General features: G+C 45.4%; 1 protein-coding gene and 1 pseudogene across 1 annotated transcript in view; one reads left to right on the plus strand and one right to left on the minus strand.

Moving 5' to 3' along the window:
• CUNH10orf143 (chromosome unknown C10orf143 homolog) overlaps positions 1-8,359 on the plus strand; it is a 36,465-nt gene extending 28,106 nt beyond the window's left edge. Inside the window, exon 4 of the mRNA XM_041666732.1 lies at positions 7,453-8,359. Coding sequence (XP_041522666.1) covers positions 7,453-7,482 — 30 coding nt within the window. The 3' untranslated portion in view covers positions 7,483-8,359. The remainder of the gene's footprint in view (positions 1-7,452) is intronic.
• A 2,863-nt stretch (positions 8,360-11,222) lies between these two features.
• LOC121457641 lies at positions 11,223-19,566 on the minus strand (annotated as a pseudogene).
• Between the last annotated feature and the right edge of the window lie 287 nt (positions 19,567-19,853).

Raw genomic sequence — 19,853 nt, forward strand, 5'->3', positions numbered from 1 at the left:
TTCAGCCTCCGCTGTAAGGCGGAATATCATAAAGCATATATTAGCATAATAATGCCTTTGTTATTAATTTTGAACTTACTCTAAGAACAAGTTAATATGTTTTTGATAACCTCTATAATTCTTGGGTTTTTTATTTTAAATTTGAACTCTCAATATTGTAATAAAATAGACCTGTATTTAAATTCCACATAGAAACCAGGCGGATGAGCGTGCGCCTCAATCTGAGTGTCGGAGATTGCCCCCCAAAGATCTTCAGAGAAGTGAATTGCTGTTCCCGATGAGCAAAAGATTGAGTCCGTAACTTATACACATCTTCAGCTGACACAGGACTGGCTGCTGGGTTCTGCCGTCGCAGGCACTGACTGTCTTAGACAGACCCGATGCTCTGGCAGCTGCCATCCGCACCAACCTGAGTAGCTAGAGTCATCAGACCCATACAAAAGCCAACGTCAGTGTCGTGCCTCCTGCAGGGGAGTGTGCTTTGCCGCTCTCTGTTCTCGGTCTGCAAAGCCTTACTGTCGGATGTGTGCTGTATTTCTGAACAGTGCTCACATTCAAAATGCCTTCATCTGAGTTCAGTTTATTTAGGTTGATTCCCATGACTGCCAGAAATACCCGAGGATACAGCTAAGTCATACTTTTTGAGAATTGTGGCCCCATTGTAGTCAGATAACCTCTCTGGTGGTGATTGACTGGTTCTTTCGTGCCCCAACCCCATATCCTTGGGATATAGCTTTCAACTCCTCCTGTCTATCGGAGGCAGATTTGGAAGTAGCGTGAATTCCTTACACTTTGAGGGGTTGTGTTCTGGCTTGAATGGCTTAAAGGGAAAGAAAAAAAAAAAGAATTAGCTCAAGCGCCTGATTGGATCATTTTGGCTAATATTCTGTTTGAACAACAGTACCTGTTTGCTTAGGGTTTTCCCTTCCTTTGTAATTCCCCAAGCTTGCCTCCTTTAGTTTCATAGGAAATGAATCTATGAGCAGAAAACCTACATTGATATGTAAATATCATTTTTTTGGTTAATGCTCAATATTCTTTTCATCTAAATTTCAGAAACTGACTTTAAAAAATCAGTTTCCCTTTATTTGTAGTTATTCTCAATAAAATTTTACCCAGGCTTGGGCGGTTTAATATTTACACCCACTATTTCTAAAAGTCTTATGTAAATAAAGATTGAAATGTGAATTTGAAAAGTCACACCTCTTGATATTTGAACAGACTATGCTGCGTATATCTTCTTTTCCTAATAATACGGCTAGTTTCTCTCCTAAGCTTTTAAAATAATAAGACACTTACTATTTTTATATTCTAAAACATCAAAAGGTTCAGTGTTAAATAAAAAGCAAATAGTGTTTTTAGAGATGCAGGATCCCAGGGAGCACTACTTAGCAGCAAATCACTGACGGGCAGCGACTGCAAACTTCAGAGGACTTTATTACACTCAGGCTTCTTCAGAGCCGCTTGCCCACATGCACGGGAGGGCTTTCCTGCCAGCTCACACTCCCAGCCTGACTCCGATGACTCCCCTGCCTCTGAGGGCTGCAGAGTCTATGTCAGTGTGGTTCTCGTGGTATCCCTAACAGCAGCCCCATCCAGGTGTGCCTCTCAGCTTGCCTGGTGGCTTTTCCCCACAGCTGCTGTGTGAACTGAGCCTCTTGTATGTTTCTGTCTGTAGTCTGCTGATCTCACTGATGCTTCCTGCTCTGAATCCTAGGCAGAGCTGTCTTCTGTGGAGCATGAGTTCCTTGCACTTCAACTGGCTTTTGTTTATTTGCATGTGTATGCATTTATACATATGTGTTGTGTGCTTGCATGAGTATGGCACATGCGTGTGTGTATGTGTGTGTGTGTGTGTGTGTGTGTGTGTGTAGTAAGCCCAAACTTGACACTGAGTGTTTTCCTTGATAATTTTCCACTTATTTAGTGAGGCAAGGTCTTCCCCTGAAACTGGAGCTCACTAATTCTGGCTAGTCTAGCTATCCATCTTGCCCCAGGGATCTTCTATCTCTGCCTCCCAAGTACAAGGATAACCAGTGGGCTACCATGACTGCTCGTCTTCTCCATGGATTCTGGGGATTGGAACTGAAGTCCTCATGCATACATGCTAGTGCTTTATCTGTCAGGCCGTCTCCCAGTCTTCGGTCATGTTTTAGTCACTGGGTTGTTTCTCATGAATGCGTGGACCTTTTCTCAGTATGTCCTCAGTCTCACTCTGTACGTTTGCGCTTCAGTCCTTCCATCTGATCCATTCTAGTTCATTCATACAGTGGTTTCCAGCTCAGTAATGCTGCCATGGGTTCTCTCTTTTGTCTCCTTGCCATAGTCTTATTATAGAGGATCTGTGAGGGGTTGGGGATTATAATGTAGATCATGAAGGATGTGGGTTATAAGGCAGGTCCAGGAAGGGTGGGAGATTATAAGCAAGGTCCATGAAATGTGGGGAGCAGAGGAAGCCCTCTCATCAACCCTCAGTTCTAAGGGAGCCCTGAGTGAATGTGTTATTGCCATGGGCATGGGAATGTCAAGGATCCTAGAGCCTTAGAGCCATAGAGAAAATGGTGAAGTCTTCTCCCTGGGAGTGAGACTCAGAGGAACGATGGCAAAACCTTCTCATTTGGTCCATGTGTGGATGCTGATAGTGTGTGCAGAAAATGTCCTAGCCTTTTCAGCCCCGATATTTAGAGCCTGAACACTGCTCCCCTACAGGGACGACTTTGCTGAGTTCAGGATCCTGCAGCTTCTGAGCAAGTGGCTGCTGATACTTGGCCACCAGCGTTGATTCTGGAAGGGAACACACACAGGCTAGAACAGTGGCAAAAACCAAGGGCGTTATCAGAAAGCTACCATTCCAGGTAGCTTTGCTGTTGTGTCTTTGATTCACGATGCCCGGGTGAAAGGACACTGGATGATTTAACATTCGAAAAATGAAAAAAAGAAAGTGCTCATTACATTCCCCTATTAGATCCAGGTCCTGTTTATAGTAATTTCAGAGCTGTATATGAAAGCTCATTCCTTTACTCCATTGTGCTAGGTAGGCTGAGCTAGGAGGATTGTGGTGAATTAGAGATCCTGGCCACATAGGAGTTCCAGGCAAGCCAGAACAATATAGCAAGACTCTGGCTTAAACACACACACACACACACACACACACACACACACACACACACACACACAAATAACCAAAACCAAACTGATAACTTATTTAGCAAACCACTATCAGAGTTTTTCCTGCTAGAAGCGGAACACTATACTTCATGGAATTGTTTCCATTGTTGAGGAGGAAGACAAGGACTCTTGCTGTGCCTGTTCTTGCTCAGTGTACTAGAGTTTCCAGCCGGTATAGTGAGACAAGAACAAAGAAACAATGAGTAGAAGAATTGGGAGGGAAAAACAGATTCACTTGCATTGTTGTTTTCAGATTCTATACATAATCCGTCTACATAAAATATCCAAGAAAGCCTGCAGGTTTCTACTAAGCAAGAGGGCGGAGTAGACAAATATGCAAAACCATAGAGTCATATTCACTAACAGTAATTTAGAAAAAGAAGCCCCATCCATGTTCTTAATTGTGCAGGTGGTTACTGTCATCATCCTTTGTGGATGCCAGTATTTCAATAGGCATCCTGCAGGGGATTTTCTGTGTTTGCTTGTCTAAGAATGTCTTAATTTCTAAGTCGGTTTTGAAAGTTGTTTTGTTGGAACTAGAATTTCTTGATGGATAGATTCTGTCCCCGAGGAAGCACTAGGAAGGCGTCCGGCAGTGAGTACAGCTGGAAACCACTGGGCACGGGTCCATTTCTATCCCAATACTAGAAGCAAATAAGAACATGAGGCCCTTGAGATGGTTCAACAGGTAAAGGAGCCAGCTGTCAGTTCTGCTGACCTGAGTTCATCTCAAGACCCACATAAATGTGTGGAGAGAACCAGCTCCCCAAAGCTGTCCTCAGACTTCCACATACACATCACGGCTTGCACATCTGTGCACATACAAAATAAATATCCTTCAAAACTAGCTTGCTTGCTTGCTTGCTAAGTGAGAATAGACTGGAATTTGGTTTATTTTTCACTGTTGCTTTAGATTCTCTATGTAAGTCTTACCAACAGAAATAGGCTGTAGCAGGGTTTCTTTTGGGCCACCAGGCAGCTCCCAAATCATGACAAGACAACTGAATATTAGTTAGGAATGCTCATCCTTATCTTGTGCTTGTCCCGCTAGCTCTTATGACTTCACCTGTTTCTGTTCATCTGCATTTTGCCTTGGGGCTTTTTACCTTTCTCTCAGTCTGTGTGTCCCACTTTGACTTCTTCCTCCATGCCTGGCTTGCGGGTGACCGACTGGCCCTAGATGTTTCCCCTTTCTCCCACATTCTCTCCCTCTCCTCTCTTGAACCTGGATTCCTCCTCCTCTTTACTCTTTTTGCCTGTCATCCCTGCCTTTCTCTCTACTGCCTTTTGGCTGTTCAGGTTTTCATTAGCCCAGTCACTGGCCTTAGGCAGGCAAAGCAACACATCTTTACCTCGTTTAACAAATGCAGCATAAGAAATAGAACGCATCCTTACGTAGTTAAAGTAACAGTCCACAGCAGCAGGCTTCCTGTTTCTTTGTGGTAAGACGCACTGCCAAGACACAGCAAACCCTGCTTAAAGCTCTTGACTTCACCAAAGCTAGGACCCAAGGAGCAGAGCATCCCTATCAGACATGGCCCTGGTGTTATGGTGTATGTTATTTGTGAGTCCCGGAATCTCAGGGCTTCAGCCCGTTCCCACCCTAGACTGTCCCTGTGCAGATCAGGCCATGTGTCCTGAAAGACACTGACAAGCTGGGACAAATGTGGAAACTCAGGAGGCAAAACTGGACATGGTGACAGTTACCTGTAATTGTAGCACTTGGAGTTTAGAGGCAGAAGGCCCAGGAGTTCAAGGACAGCCTTGGCTGCATGTGGAGTTGGAGGCCAGAATAATTTATATGAAACCCTGTTTCAATAAACAACAATATTTGAAAGAGGGAAAAAGAAATCAGGGGTGAGTTCCTAAGTGGGGATTAGGGATGGCGTGAGGGAAGTCTGAATGGACAGTTCTGAAGACTGCAGGTCACTGTGCTCACATTGATGACCTGTCTTGGTCCCTGAGTCTATGCATTCTGCCTGCAGCCTGTCTTCAGTGTGTACCGGACTGTGGGAACACGGCCTGTGTGTTCTATAATCTTGTTTATTCTCATATGATCGTCTATGATCCTGGATGTTCTTATAGGATATTCTTTTATGGTCTTGTATGTGTTTGTATAATCTTAGATGTTCTCCTATGATCTTATATGTTTTTTAATATGACATTCTTCCATGTTATATGATTTCATGTTTGTATATGTTTTTATATATTCATCTATGATCTTGCATGTGCTTATATGATGCTCTTGTGTGTTCTTATATGATCATATATGATGTTCTATGATCTTATATATTCTGTGCTGTTATTGTTTGTTTTTTATGATCCTGTATATTCTATGATGTTCTTTAGATGTTTTTCTATGCTATTGTATGTTATTGTTTATGCTTATGATTATCTTCTATGATGATGTATGTTCTTATATTCTTCAATGACCTTGTTTTTTGTCTTTGTTTATATGATCTTCTATAATTTTGCATGATATATGTTTGTATATATTCTTTATGTCATGTTCTCATATGTTTTTACATGTCCTCACACATGCTTTTATGTGTTCTTTTTTTTTTTTTTTTTTTTTTTTTTTTTTTTTTTTTTTTGATTTTTCGAGACAGGGTTTCTCCGTATCTTTTGGTTCCTGTCCTGGAACTAGCTCTTGTAGACCAGGCTGGCCTCGAACTCACAGAGATCCGCCTGCCTCTGCCTCCCGAGTGCTGGGATTAAAGGCGTGCGCCACCAACGCCCGGCGTGTTCTTTTTTTTAAAATTTATTTATTTATTATGTATACAGTATTTTTTTGTCTGTGTGTATGCCTGCAGGCCAGAAGAGGGCACCAGACCCCATTACAGATGGTTGTGAGCCACCATGTGGTTGCTGGGATTTGAACTCAGGACCTTTGGAAGAGCAGGCAATGCTCTTAACCTCTGAGCCATCTCTCCAGCCCAGCCATCTCTCCAGCCCATGTGTTCTTGATTGAATTCTCTACCTTTCCCCATCATGATTTATAGTGTCCTCTTGACCTCAATGAACTTGACCTTCTAGACAGATCATCCGGTCTTGCCTGTGTGCCACATGCACACTAGGCTCCTGTTTCTGGTTCTAGAACATTCTGACCTCAACATTGTTCTCACTGCCTGGGATGTCTTCTGCATCCTAAGGTAGACACATGTGCAGTCCTGACTTTCGTAGCACCTTGTTCTCATGGCCCGGGTGAGCCATGAGCCATTGGTATAAAATGGGTCCATGGCCACCTCCCAGTCTTCTCCAAGCAATGTCTGAGTCTTTCCCGTTGGCAGCACTTGCTTTCTGGAGGATGGAGGGAAGCCTTGACTGGACTGTCATCCCCTCATTTCCTGACCACTCAACATTCTGGGACCTCAGCCCCTCGGGGAACCCATTAGTGTCTTGGTGTGGACCTTACAGGCAGGGCTGCCCACCCCTCCTTAGCCTGTGGCCAGAAAGCACTACTGTGTGTCAGTGCTCATAGCCCAGTGTGACAGAGACTCTCGGATGCTGATGGGAGCTCTTGCTGCACAGCAGTATGGCACCTGCCCGCCGTCATCCTCAACCTTCTCATTCTCCCATCTGCTTTTGTGGGGATATGGAAAGAGGCCTGCTCCAGGAGGGATGTGAGGGGCCCTGCTAGGGACCACTGTGATCCTGGGCTACTTCCAGATGTCCACATGAGGATCAAGCCACACTCCTGTGGCTTTGAATCCCGATTCAGTATTTTGACAGTGCATTTTAAAATTTTATTTTATGGGTAACCGAATGATATTTCATCCTTTTTCTCCAAGTAATAAAGAATATAACATTTGTTAAGAATATTCTATATGACTGGGCAGCTTTAGAAATATTTTGCCTTAATTACAGTGCAGTACATGTTAATACATCTGTAAGTTGTGCCTTAGAAGTCATGACAAGAACAAGCCAGGACCGGTGTCCCACCCTGCATCCCCAGTGCTTGAGAGGTAGCACGCAAGAGCTAGCCTAGTGTGTATGTCTCTCTCTCCTTCTCTCCCCCTCTCCTATTGATATAGCAATTATTATTATCTTATTTTTGAGACAGGGTCTCACTCTGAAACCCAGACTGGCCTGGGAGTTATTATGTGGCCTACGCTGGCAGTGTGCCTGTCATAGCTTTATATGTGCTGGCAGGTGTGTGCCGTCTCACCCGTCTTAGCCCAGTTATTATAAATGGTGTCCTCTGTGTTGGTGACTACGTAGCTGAAGCCTGTTAATGAGTACAGGGTGAATCGATACTCACAGTATCTTCTCTCACCATTGCAGGGCCATTTTAACCATACCGTGAATCATTAGAAGATGCAAACGGGAAGAAGGAAGATTCCAGTTGGGTTTGAACCCCCATGTGACAGCCAGTGCAGATCCCTTCCAGCTGACCTGGGTGCCCACCTGACGGCCAGTGCAGATTCCTTCCAGCTGACCTGGGTGTCCACCTGACGGCCAGTGCAGATCCCTTCCAGCTGACCTGGGTGCCCACCTGACGGCCAGTGCAGATTCCTTCCAGCTGACCTGGGTGTCCACCTGACGGCCAGTGCAGATCCCTTCCAGCTGACCTGGGTGCCCACCTGACGGCCAGTGCAGATTCCTTCCAGCTGACCTGGGTGTCCACCTGACGGCCAGTGCAGATCCCTTCCAGCTGACCTGGGTGCCCACCTGATGGCCAGTGCAGATCCCTTCCAGCTGACCTGGGTGCCCACCTGATGGCCAGTGCAGATCCCTTCCAGCTGACCTGGGTGCCCGCTTGTTCAGATGACAGCCAGGGCTTCCTACAGGGGTTGTTTGCCTCTCAGGCAATCCCACTCCCTCTGCAGAAGGCCAGGAACATCCAGAGTGTGGTGACTCATTGCAGCCTCTTTTCTAACATGTTCTGCTGAAGAGGAAATCATCTAGAAGTCAACCAATTCCATATCAAGATGCCCAGGGGTTTTGGAGCCTTATAACTCTTGTAATCATAAGGCACAGCTGGAGATCTCGCTGCCTTTGGACTTTGGGGCTGTTCTGGACATAACCGGGGCTGTTCACGTGCTCTTTTTAATTAAAAAACTTATTTTTATATTTAAAATGCTCTATAATCTTGAAGTGAATTTTGCTAATTGTTAATATCCCATCAAGCCATGTAATTCTCCAACTTTAGTTATGAGGGACAGAACCCCATTGATATTAAAATGGAATTGTGAACAGCTGTTGGGTTTCAGTGTGTTTTGTAACTCTGGACACTAGCCTTGTTTTCCCTGGATCAGGATGTTTCGTGAGCTGTCCTGTTTGCTAGGTCCTAAAGAAATGACTGGAAGCTGGAGGCGCCCCAGCCCTTCTGCCCTGTGTCCATTATGTTCTTTACAGGGCTTGTGCTCCCTGCCAGGAACACATGGAAGAGCCCAGTCCATGCTAACCGTGGCGTGTGGTCATGTGAGGCCCACACTGCAGAATGGGAACAGCAGAAGCCAAGCTCTTGGAACTAGTGTGGGGCTGTTTGTGAGGGAGATGCTCCGGCGTGGCAGTACATGGCCTTTAGCCCTGGGGAGACGCCAGACTGCTCATGGTTGGGCTTGGAGATGACAGCCAGGACTGTGAGAGACAGGTTGTGGTGTGTGGCCTTAAAACGTCGGGGTTTTGTTGTAGTTTGTCTTGTTTTTGAAGAGCTTTAGTTTCCTCCAAAAAATGATGTTAATTTTTATGAACAAATGCAAAACTCCTAAGTTCCCACTTTCCTTGCACCTGTGAACCCTAACCCTAACTCCTGGAAAGGGATGTCCGTGCCTTTGTGCCAGGCGTTTTGGTGCTCAAGAAGCACACAGTTTACCCAAGCATTTCCGTGAGCCCAGCAGACCCTCTGACATCTTCCACCCCGTGAGAAACATCCCTACTCCATGTTAGAGTCCAGAGGACTCCGATTCTGTCTTTTGCCTACTGAAAATGTCATGAGTGACCTTAAAGAACCACCTTCATTTTTTTAAAATTACACTTAGTATATGTGTGTGTGATAGTGTGTGGTGTGTGATGTGTAGTGTGTATGCTTGTGGTATGTGCATGTGTGTATGCATGTGTATGCGTGGAGTGTGGTGGTATGTGGTGTGTATGTGTGGTGGTGTGTATATGTAGTGTGTGCAGTGGTGTGTGATGTGTGTGTGTAGTGTGGTGTATGTGTGTGGTATATGCATGCATGTATGCATGTGTATGTGTGGTGTGTAATGTGTATGTGGTGGTATGTGGTGTGTGTGTTTGTGTGTGTGTGGTATATGCATGTGTGTGTGGTGTGTAGTGTGGTGTGTGTAGTATATGTGGTATGTGGTGTGTGTGGTGTGGTGTGTCTGTATGTGGTATGTGTGTATTGTGGTGTATGGTGTGATGCGTGTCATGGTGTGTGGTGTGTGTATGTGTGGTGGTATGTGATATGTGTGTGGTATGTGCATTTGTGTGTGGTATGTAGTATGGTGTGGTGTGTATTGGGATGTACATGTGTGTGGTATATGGTGTGATGTGTGTGGTGTGTGTGTATGTGTGTGTGTCGTGTGTGTCGTGTGTGTCCGGAGTATTTGTGGAAGTCGGTGCAGGAGCCAGTTTTCTCCTCTCATGTGGGACCTGGAGATCAAACTCAGGTCAGGCTTGGCAGAAAGCACCTTTCCCCACAGAGACATCTCTCCAGCCTACGAAATTCTTCGAGCCTCTTTCTCCGCATCTGTGTGGTGGTGGTGGCACACAGGATTTTCCATCAGCATTGAAGAGAACGCACTGAGAGGGCCTGAGGAGTCAGTCTTTTGTGACAGCCCTTGCCCCTGCCGCACAGCCGGTCCACGTCCAGAGCAGGCCTTCTCTGCTGAAAAAGCCAAGGCCAGAGAAGCTTACAAAGGGAAGAGAGCTGGAGGTGAGGTGAGGCTGGCCAGCTTGTGGAACCAGAGGTTTTATCTCTGCTGCCTGGAATTCTCAGACTGTTCGGAGCACGAGCACCGTGTGATGGAACTGGGCGGCACGCCTGCTTTCTTGGCATCTTGCCTTTAAGCACGGGGCGGGGGTGGGGGGTGGGAGGGGCTTTGAGGTCTGTCTTGATGCTTCCCCCAATGACAGCTTCTTGTTTCAGGAGGACTCTGCCTGTGCCTGTGACTACTCGGGAGAGTAGTATAACTTGGCTATGGATCTTCCGGCTAACCTTGCCACTTACAGATGAGTTCCCACCTTGAGCCCCTTGCTCAGCTCTGTTGTCCTCCCTCTTCATGACTATGACTGCTGATTCTTAAACCCAGCGTCTCCCCTGTACACCACAGAGCTGGGAAGGTGTAGGGACAGGGAGCATTTGGGTAACATCTTGTTTTAAATGGTCTTTGTATGGTCATAAAAACAATACTTGTTCATTGTAGAATGGGCTAACAAGCCCACCCATGGGCGATTGCTGTCAGTGGTCTGAAGCAGCTCTTTTTGGTTCTAACAAAATACTACCCGTTAAGTGTTCTTCATATTATCAGATTGTGTGTGTGTATAGGAAGAAGATAATTTTATACATGGGACGAAACTATACATTCAAAATATATAGTGGTTAGCTCTATCTCCTTTTTTTTTTTACAATTACTTCTTATACTAAGGCTACACTTTTTTTTCTAGATTTATTTATTTATTATGTATACAACATTCCTTCCATGTATGCTTGCATTCCAGAAGAGGGCACCAGATCTCATTATAGATGGTTGTGAGCCACCATGTGGTTGTTGGGAATTGAACTCAGGACCTCTGGAAGAGCAGTCAGTGCTCTTAACTTCTAAGCCATCTCTCCAGCCCTCTATCTCTCTTCTTTAAAAATTTAAATGACTCAGCCATGTGGTGGTGGTGCATGCCTTTAATTCTAGCACTTGGATGACAGAGGAAGGTGAATCTCTTAGTTTGAGGCCAGCCTGGTCTGTATATAGAACAAGTAAGACACCCAGGACAGCCAGGGCTACACAGAAAAACCCTGTTTCAAAAAACATAAAAACAAACAAATTTATATGAATATCCAGTCAAAATCAGCACGGTGTCTCTCTTGAGATGTTATCGACATAGATTCCAAGTTAGATGGCATGGCTGTCTGTGTACTTACTGTCTTGCAATGTCCTCAGGAAATCTTTCAAATGAAGAGGGAAAGGCGGGAATGGAAGAAATGTTTCAAACTTTGTTCTCTGTGCTTGTGGCTTGACATCTCTGGTCCTCCTCTGGCAACTCAGAAGCCTCCTCTACCTCCAAAGCCTCCTTGGCCTCTGCCACCAAATCTACCCCTTTCTCCCACTAAAGCCACCTTTACCTGTAGGCTTGGCCCACTGCAAGGTAACTTTGTTTCCATCAATTTCACCATCTCCTATGGCTTCCTTGGCAACTTTTGTATCTTCTTCACTGTTGAAGTCTATAAAACCAAACCCTTTGGGAGACCCAGTCTCCTGACCGGTGGCTATTCTTGTAGGAATAGAGCTCTCAAACGATTCTCTTAAGATCTCTCCAGTGCTTTCCTCCAACAGACCTTTCACGGAGTTTTGGATGGCTGACTTTGGATCCTTGTGATTCCAGCCTGATCGTTCTGCCCTCAGTCTCCATTTTCTTCAGGAGTTTAAAGCTTTAGCATCTTCAAACGAAGCAAATTCTATAAATGCATGGCCTTTAGATATGCCATTTGGATTCTGGGGCACACTGATAAAAGTTGCTTTCTCAAATACTTCCTAGAGTGGTTCTTCTGTCGTGCTGTAGGAAAGTTAAATCCAAAGTTTTGTTTCACTACAAGCTCTCTCTTGTATTTGTCCTCTCTCCAGGGTAGGAGGGTGAAAGAGATCACCCATCAGCCTCTGCCCGCTGCTTTGATTCAGGTTCTCTCGGCATCAGCTTCTGCGTTGAACTTGGGAGTGATCCCTTTACTTGTCCCACCCTTGCTGACCAATCTGATCTCCATGGCGTCTTCCAACACTTCATCCTCAGTGATACTGAAAGATGGGTTTTTGACTAAAAGCTCGATTTTGTGCAACTCGAACTTTCTTAGTGTCTCTTTTTGTTTTTCTAGTTTAATTTTATTGCCAAACATTTTTTTTTAAACCAGTGAGCGCCAAGGCTTTTTCTCAGTCTTTAGCAGACTTAAAATCCATGTAACTGAATTTCCTATTTGTACCAGTTCTGGCGTCCACAACAGCAAGGTCAGCTTTAGCAAAAAGTCCACTGGGTGGCAACTTTCCATTCAGCTGCAGGTTTGCTGGGATTAAGGTTTCAGCGAACAGGTTGAAAGGTGTGGTTCTCAGCCTCCCACTTTCTGCTTCTTGACTTCAGGAGCTTCTTTTTGGTCATTTCCTTTTTTCTTTTCTGTTTTCCAGTTGCTGCCTTCACAGGCTCCTGTCTTCCTCCTCCTCTTCATCATCATCGTCTTCATCCTCCTTCTGGTCACACTCTTGGCTTTCACGGGAACTCTCTCCCTTTGGCCAGTGTGATCGCCATAGCATCGTCTTCAGAATCACCTGTCTCCTCATCATTCTCTTCATCATCCTCACCCGCATCCTCCATCCTCTGCTGCTTTCCCTGGTTTCACTGCTCTCACAACTGGCCGCTCAGACGAATCCTCTTTGTCACCATCCATGGTCTCATTGTTTTCATCGTTACCGTCCTTACCCCCATCACGGTCATCCTCTTTGGCACTTTTGTGGTTCTTAGCCACCTTGGCTGGAGTGACAGCTTCCCTTTTCTAAACAAGGTTTGCTACCGATGCTTTTGCTTGTGTGACAATTCTAACCTTTTTTTTTGTTTGTGAAACTGCTAGCTTTGTTGGAGCTGGGGCAGCCTTCCTGCCTTTTCTTCTGAGGGGTGACAGCCTCTCCTCCACTGCCATCATCTCCATCATCTCCTCCGGGGGAGGAGCCATGTTTTAGGAGTTACCTCAATTTTTTTCTTTTTAACTATAGCCCTTGTGAGTTTCGTCATGATGGCAGGTTATGACTACGGCTTGTGTGGCCAAAAAGCAGCACAGAAGAGCTTAGGGAAACTCGAGCAACTCCTATGGCAAGCTCAGCTGGGGGCACTAAAGACGCTGGAGCACATACCACTGAATGTCAGCTACAGCTATCATCCAAGGCAAAAGAGGCCGATGTCATCTTAAAGGTCAGCAGAAATTTCCATTTACAGCAGGCCTTCCTTGACCAGCCCTGTCTTGGGCAGCCTCGGGAGTGTCCTGCTGCCTATGAACATGTGTGGGGCCGGCAGAGAGGTGTGCAGATCCTTCTTCAGCGCTAGACATCCCTGGAGGTGAGGTGAGTCATGCAGCCTGCTGGGGGTGGCCAGTTCAGCTGTCCTCACCCATAGCTCACTCTCCCTGCCAGACCACCTGTCAGCACTGCAGGTACTAAGCACAACCCATTAGTCCATAGGCAGAACCTACACAGATTGCACTAAACTGGGTTTCCAGGCACCCCATGAAGAGCGTGAAATGGTATTATCTCTTCCCAGTGCTTCCTCATTGTTTCCCTGTCAAGAAGAGGAAAAAGGCATTTCCTTTCACGCAAGGAAACACTGGGCTTTTATGTGTGTGTCTGTCATTAGATAAGCTTTTTTTTTTTTGTCCCTTTAATCTGTCACTATTAGGTTTTTGCATTAGGATAAAAATATCAAAGTACACAAATCTTTAAACATCTTAAATAAATTGATGACAATGTCTAAACCAACCATTTCAAAGCCATTCACACCAGAAAGTTCAAGCATGTTAAATCCTTAGCAGAGAGGGGCATGTTAACACCGTTCAAACTGTTTTACCTTCTATAACACCGTCGTTTCCACGTCCTTTGTATGTGTGTGTGCCTGCTTGCATGTGTGTATGTGTGTGTGCCTGCTTGCGTGTGTGTGTACGTGTGTGCCTGCTCGCATGTGTGTATGTGTGTGTGCCTGCTTGCATGTGTGTATGCGTGTGTTCATGCTTGCATGTGTGTATGCATGTGTGCCTGCTTGCATGTGTGTATGCGTGTGTGCCTGCTTGCGTGTGTGCATGCGTGTGTGCCTGCTCGCATGTGTGTATGCGTGTGTGCCTGCTCGCATGTGTGTATGCGTGTGTGCCTGCTCGCATGTGTGTATGTGTGTGTGCCTGCTTGCGTGTGTGTGTACGTGTGTGCCTGCTCGCGTGTGTGTATGCGTGTGTTCATGCTCGCATGTGTGTATGCGTGTGTGCCTGCTCGCATGTGTGCATGCGTGTGTGCCTGCTCGCATGTGTGCATGCGTGTGTGCCTGCTCGCATGTGTGCATGCGTGTGTGCCTGCTCGCATGTGTGCATGCGTGTGTGCCTGCTCGCATGTGTGCATGCGTGTGTGCCTGCTCGCATGTGTGCATGTGTGTGTGCCTGCTCGCATGTGTGCATGTGTGTGTGCCTGCTCGCGTGTGTGCATGCGTGTGTGCCTGCTCGCGTGTGTGTGCCTGCTTGCGTGTGTGTGTACGTGTGTGCCTGCTCGCATGTGTGCATGCGTGTGTGCCTGCTCGCGTGTGTGCATGTGTGTGTGTGCCTGCTTGCATGTGTGTATGCGTGTGTGCCTGCTTGCGTGTGTCATGTGTGTGTGTCTGCTTGCATGTGTGTATGCGTGTGTGCCTGCTTGCGTGTGTGTGTACGTGTGTGCCTGCTCGCATGTGTGTATGTGTGTGTGCCTGCTCGCATGTGTGCATGTGTGTGTGCCTGCTTGTGTGTGGTGACTCGGGGGTCAAGCTCAGGTACCATTCCTCAGGAGGTCACTGAACCTAGAGCTTGCTGTATTAGCTAGACTGGCTGGCCCGAGACCCCCGGGATCTTTACTCCCCACACACTTAGGTTACAGACATGTGCTGCCATTCCCAGCTTTTACATGGAGGCTGGAGATGGGAACCCGGGTCCTCATGCTTGCTCAGCAGCCCCTTAGCACACTGAGCCATCTCCCCAGCTCCAGCACGATCATTTTCAAAAACTCGAGTGGATGATGCTGCGAATTTCTTGAATTTCCCAGTATTCTTGGCAAATCCTTTCATAAGTAATTTGAATTAACAGAAAGAACTTAATCTAAGGATTAGGAATGTCATTTCCAATCTTCCAAAATTATTGATGATCACTGATGGCCCATGGCATCTAAATAAATCTGGGGAAATAGCTATTTAATTCTTTTAATCTGTATGTATGTACACATGCATGCATGCTTGCTCATGTGTGCATACATGGCATGGAACAGGAAGTGTATTGTAAGCAACTTTCTAAACTCTAGAATTGACAGAGACATCTCGCTGACTGGACAGTCACCCAAAGTTCTTTGGTAATGCAGGTACCCATATTTAGACTGCTGGCCCATAGTATCTGGCAGACTTTTCCATGAAGTGGGAAATTTCAAAGACAGTCCACCTATATTGGCAGTTTGTCAGTCACTTTCTTCTGTGTTCTGCCGAATGTCTGGCAGACTCTTTCATGAAGCAGGAACCCTGAAGGACTGTCTCACTTTCTTTAGGCAACTTCAGCAGTCATTTTTCTGTGGGTCCTGCTAGTCCAGTCAAGCAGTTCAGGCAAGAGCAGTTTCTTGCGCAAATGGCTAACAAACTCCATGAGGAGCCTCTTCAATGTCCATCTTCCTCTTGAAGTAGATTGGTGCATCCAGGAGCAGATGTGTCTCATTGTCATGAAAAGTCCTAAGTTATTAAAACATTTTAAATGCCATACTCTGAAAGTCTCTGAAAGATTTGAGGAATACCTATCTAACTGGAATGTATCTCTATATATCTAGAAAACCTAACTAACACGACTAGAAGTTTGACTATTATAGATGATTATCTATTAACCTGTATTTCTTAATTATACATTACATTTTTAAATGAGCTACACAAACACAATACCTTAATCAAGAGCAGAAATATACAAATAACAAAATTGATCTTAAATTCGTATCAATAAACCAAGTTCCATACCAATGCAAATCTCTATAGCATATCCCCCTTTAAATGTAAAGAAACATTTATAAACAATATTTAGGGAATTTGGGCTTAGTTCTCTCCAAACTGCTTCCTGATTTTTTGTTGGGCAAAGTAATTTTAGGGGTGTTTAAAGTAAATTTAGAGCTACCTTTCAGGGGCTTTTGGTCCATCAAACCACATTAGTCTGGAAAAAAAACCTACAGGTTCTCATCTTCTGTGGAAACAAAAGAAGAACCTCTTTTTCGAAGCTACAAATCCTTAGACCCAAATTCTGAAGTCAAAATGCCTTTAAAATATATATGCTGGTTTAGCTTAGTAGCCCAAACAATGAAATGCCTCTGTACTTAGCTCATTCACAGTCAAAAAATTTAAAGAAAACACAATAATATACATAATCCAGATTCTCTGTGTATTTTCCATCTTTATGTGGCTTATTTTTCATACTCTATTACTTTTTCTACAAGTTTACTCTGTCTCTTTAAAGACTTTGTTTTAATTTAAAATACCCACTTACTTCTTTTTATACCTCTCTATATTATTTTTCTTTTCTTTTTCCCAACCCTACATATATTTATCTGACACTGTGACCCATTTAGAGGTCTTTTCCATCTAGATTTCTCTTTAGTGCATGCACATCTATAGTTATTTTCTGACCAGGACTTTTTTTTTTTTTTAATGTTAAGCAAGCGTGGCTACAACCAAGGCTGCTTTGCCTTTTGGCTCTGCCCTGTCCAACATGGCAGAGGTCTGTGCAAAGCCTCTGCAGCCATGCACACTGCTCCCGTTCCAGGTATGCAGCAGGTCTTTTGTCGCACCATTAAGCGGTTTATAACACACTGCTCACAAACCCCATTCAAGTGCTCAGCCTCCTGAAAGAGCCAGAGTTTGTGCTGACAGCATGGACCAGGAAGCTGCCGTTTTGAAACCATGTGGGTTTTTTCTGCTACCGCTGAATCAGGAAGACCTCTCTTAAGGGAGCTGCGCCATGATGCCAGCTGAAAAAGAGAATGCAGCTAGACTTTGTTTTTGTGTGTGTGTGTCTAGAATTCCTTTCCGATCTCTCTCAGGTTTTACATGGATGTAGTCAGCCCCATGTTGGCGTGCCAATCTGTTGTTGAGGCCTGCTTGTTCGTTTCCAGCTGCCCAGACTCCCAAAATAATCACACAGAAACTATATTATTTGTAATGCTGTTTGACCAATAGCTTATGCATATTTCTCGTTCACTCTTATCTCTTAAATTAACCTATTTCTATTGTTTTATATTTTACCACAAGGCTCATGGCCTACCAGCAAGGCTCTGGCTGGAGGCTCACGTCTTTCTCCTCTGATGGCTCCATGGAGTCTCCTCTAGAAATATATCTTCCAGCCTGGGTATATTCTGTTAAGCCATTGGCTGAAAGCAGCTTCTTTATTCATTAACCAATAAAAGCAACACATATACAGAAGGACTTCCCACTCCAACTCTGGGGGGCCTTTTCTCCTTTCCCTTTTACATGGGCTCCAGAAATTGAACTTAGACTTGCTCGGCAAGAACTTCTATCCTCGGGGCTGGAGAGATGGCTCAGAGGTTAAGAGCATTGCCTGCTCTTCCAAAGGTCCTGAGTTCAATTCCCAGCAACTACATGGTGGCTCACAACCATCTGTAATGAGGTCTGGTGTCCTCTTCTGGCCTGCAGGCATACACACAGACAGAATATTGTATACATAATAAATAAATAAATATTTTTAAAAAAATAACTTCTACCCTCGGAACCATCTTGCTGGTCCTGTTTAAGTCTTTAAGCCCAATTTTATATCTCTGCATCTGGGTGTCCTCTGCACTCCTTGTTTCCATTACTGGTGGGAGCATTTCACTTGTATGATTTGCCTGGGCTAGTAGTGATAGTTCGCTTGTATTTTAATAAATAAAGCTTGCCCGAAGATCAAAGAGTAAAACAACCCACTGGTCAGCCTTACAGACCATCAGTAATGACACACACCTTTAATCCCAGTAGCCACACTAGTTTGCCATAGAAACTGGGCGGTCGTGGTGCACGCCTTTAATCCCAATACTATAGAAGAATATAAGACGGGAGGAGACAGCTCTCACACACAGTCTCATTCTGAGGATTCCTGGAGGCAGGATGGCCATTTTGGACTGAGATAAGAGCCAGGGACTGACTGTTTTGCTTTTCTGAACTTTAGGTTGAACCCTAATATCAGTCTCTGGGTTTTTATTAATCATGTTACAGTGCTTTGGGACTTGATGCCTCTGGTGTCATTGCCAAGAGCAATGTCCTGAGTCCTGTTTTCATTTTTGTGCAGAGAGAGGTTAGGGTCCCTCGTTTATGCCTGCAGTTCATCTCGATTTTCTCTCTCTGTCTCTGTGTTTCTGTCTCTCTTTTTAAAGGTATGGTAATGGTCCAGTGTCTTCATTTACATAGGCATATCCAGTTTTCTTTTTTTTTTTTTTTTTTTTTGGTTTTTCGAGACAGGGTTTCTCTGTGGTTTTGGAGCCTGTCCTGGAACTAGCTCTTGTAGACCAGGCTGGTCTCGAACTCACAGAGATCCGCCTGCCTCTGCCTCCCGAGTGCTGGGATTAAAGGCGTGCGCCACCACCGCCCGGCTCATCCAGTTTTCTTGATTTCACTTGTTGGCAAGGTTAGCCTTTCTGTCTTTTGCAATTTGTCCTCTGTGTTGAAGTTTGTCCTGCCATTTCAACAATGTGGGGGAGCTTGTATAACATTATGCTAAGCAAAGGAAGGCACTCACAGGTGAATGCTGTAAGCTCTTGGGCATGTGTAGAATCTAAAAAGATTGAGTTTGGAGAGGCAGGGTATAGAATGACAGCTGCCAAGGGCTAGGGCAGGCCCTGGAGTGGTGTAGGTGTATAGCTCCCATTATGAAAGATGAGGAAGTTCTAATGTTTTGGTGTGGAGCCTCGTGCCTCTGGGTAACAAATTGCTGTGTCACACACCTAGGAAGAGGGTAGGTGTCCAGGCAAGCACCCAAGGATGCTGGATCTGGGGGAAAGCGGCACCTGCTTCCATGCCATTTACCTACCCTGCCAGTAGGGGGAGTCAGGATGCTGGATCTCGGGGAAAGCTGCACCTGCTTCCATGCCATTTACCTACCCTGCCAGTAGGGGGAGTCAGGATGCTGGATCTCGGGGGAAGCTGCACCTGCTTCCATGCCATTTACCTACCCTGCCAGTAGGGGGAGTCAGGAAATGCCGAGACAAGCTGATGACAGAGACAAGTAGAACAAGAGCCGGACTGACAGAGTGAATACTCCATTTGTCTTTGGGCAGCTTTGACAGAGCCACTCTGCTAGCTCTGGCCTGCAGAATGGAAGCACATGTTCTCTGCAAAGTGCCATGTGCTTTTCCTGGGACTGAGTTGGGGTGCTGACTACAGGTGGGGGATACGTCATCTTTGGCTTGAGCATGTAAGGTAAGAAAGCCTGTCTCAGGGCTGGGCAGAACTTACCTTCCTCAGCCCCATGCCAGGGGGTGCCTTCCTATCAAGCACTCAGCCTTCCCCATAGACCCTCCAGTGCCCCACTCAGATGCCAAGAGAGAGTGAGGGCATGGGCCGCTTTTCTCTTTCCTTTCCTTCCCTTTCCCTCTTCCTTCCTTCCTTCCTTCTTTCTTTCTTTCTTTTTTTTTTTTTTGAGACAGGATTTCTATGTGCAGCCCTGGCTGTCCTGTAACTCACTCTGTAGACCAGACTGGCCTCACAGAGACCTACCTGCCTTTGCCTCTCAAGTGCTGGAATTAAAGGCATGTGCC

This window comes from Microtus oregoni, unplaced genomic scaffold (assembly GCF_018167655.1).
Source record: "Microtus oregoni isolate MIOR12 unplaced genomic scaffold, Mior012 000016F_ref0000370, whole genome shotgun sequence".
Taxonomy (NCBI): domain Eukaryota; kingdom Metazoa; phylum Chordata; class Mammalia; order Rodentia; family Cricetidae; genus Microtus; species Microtus oregoni.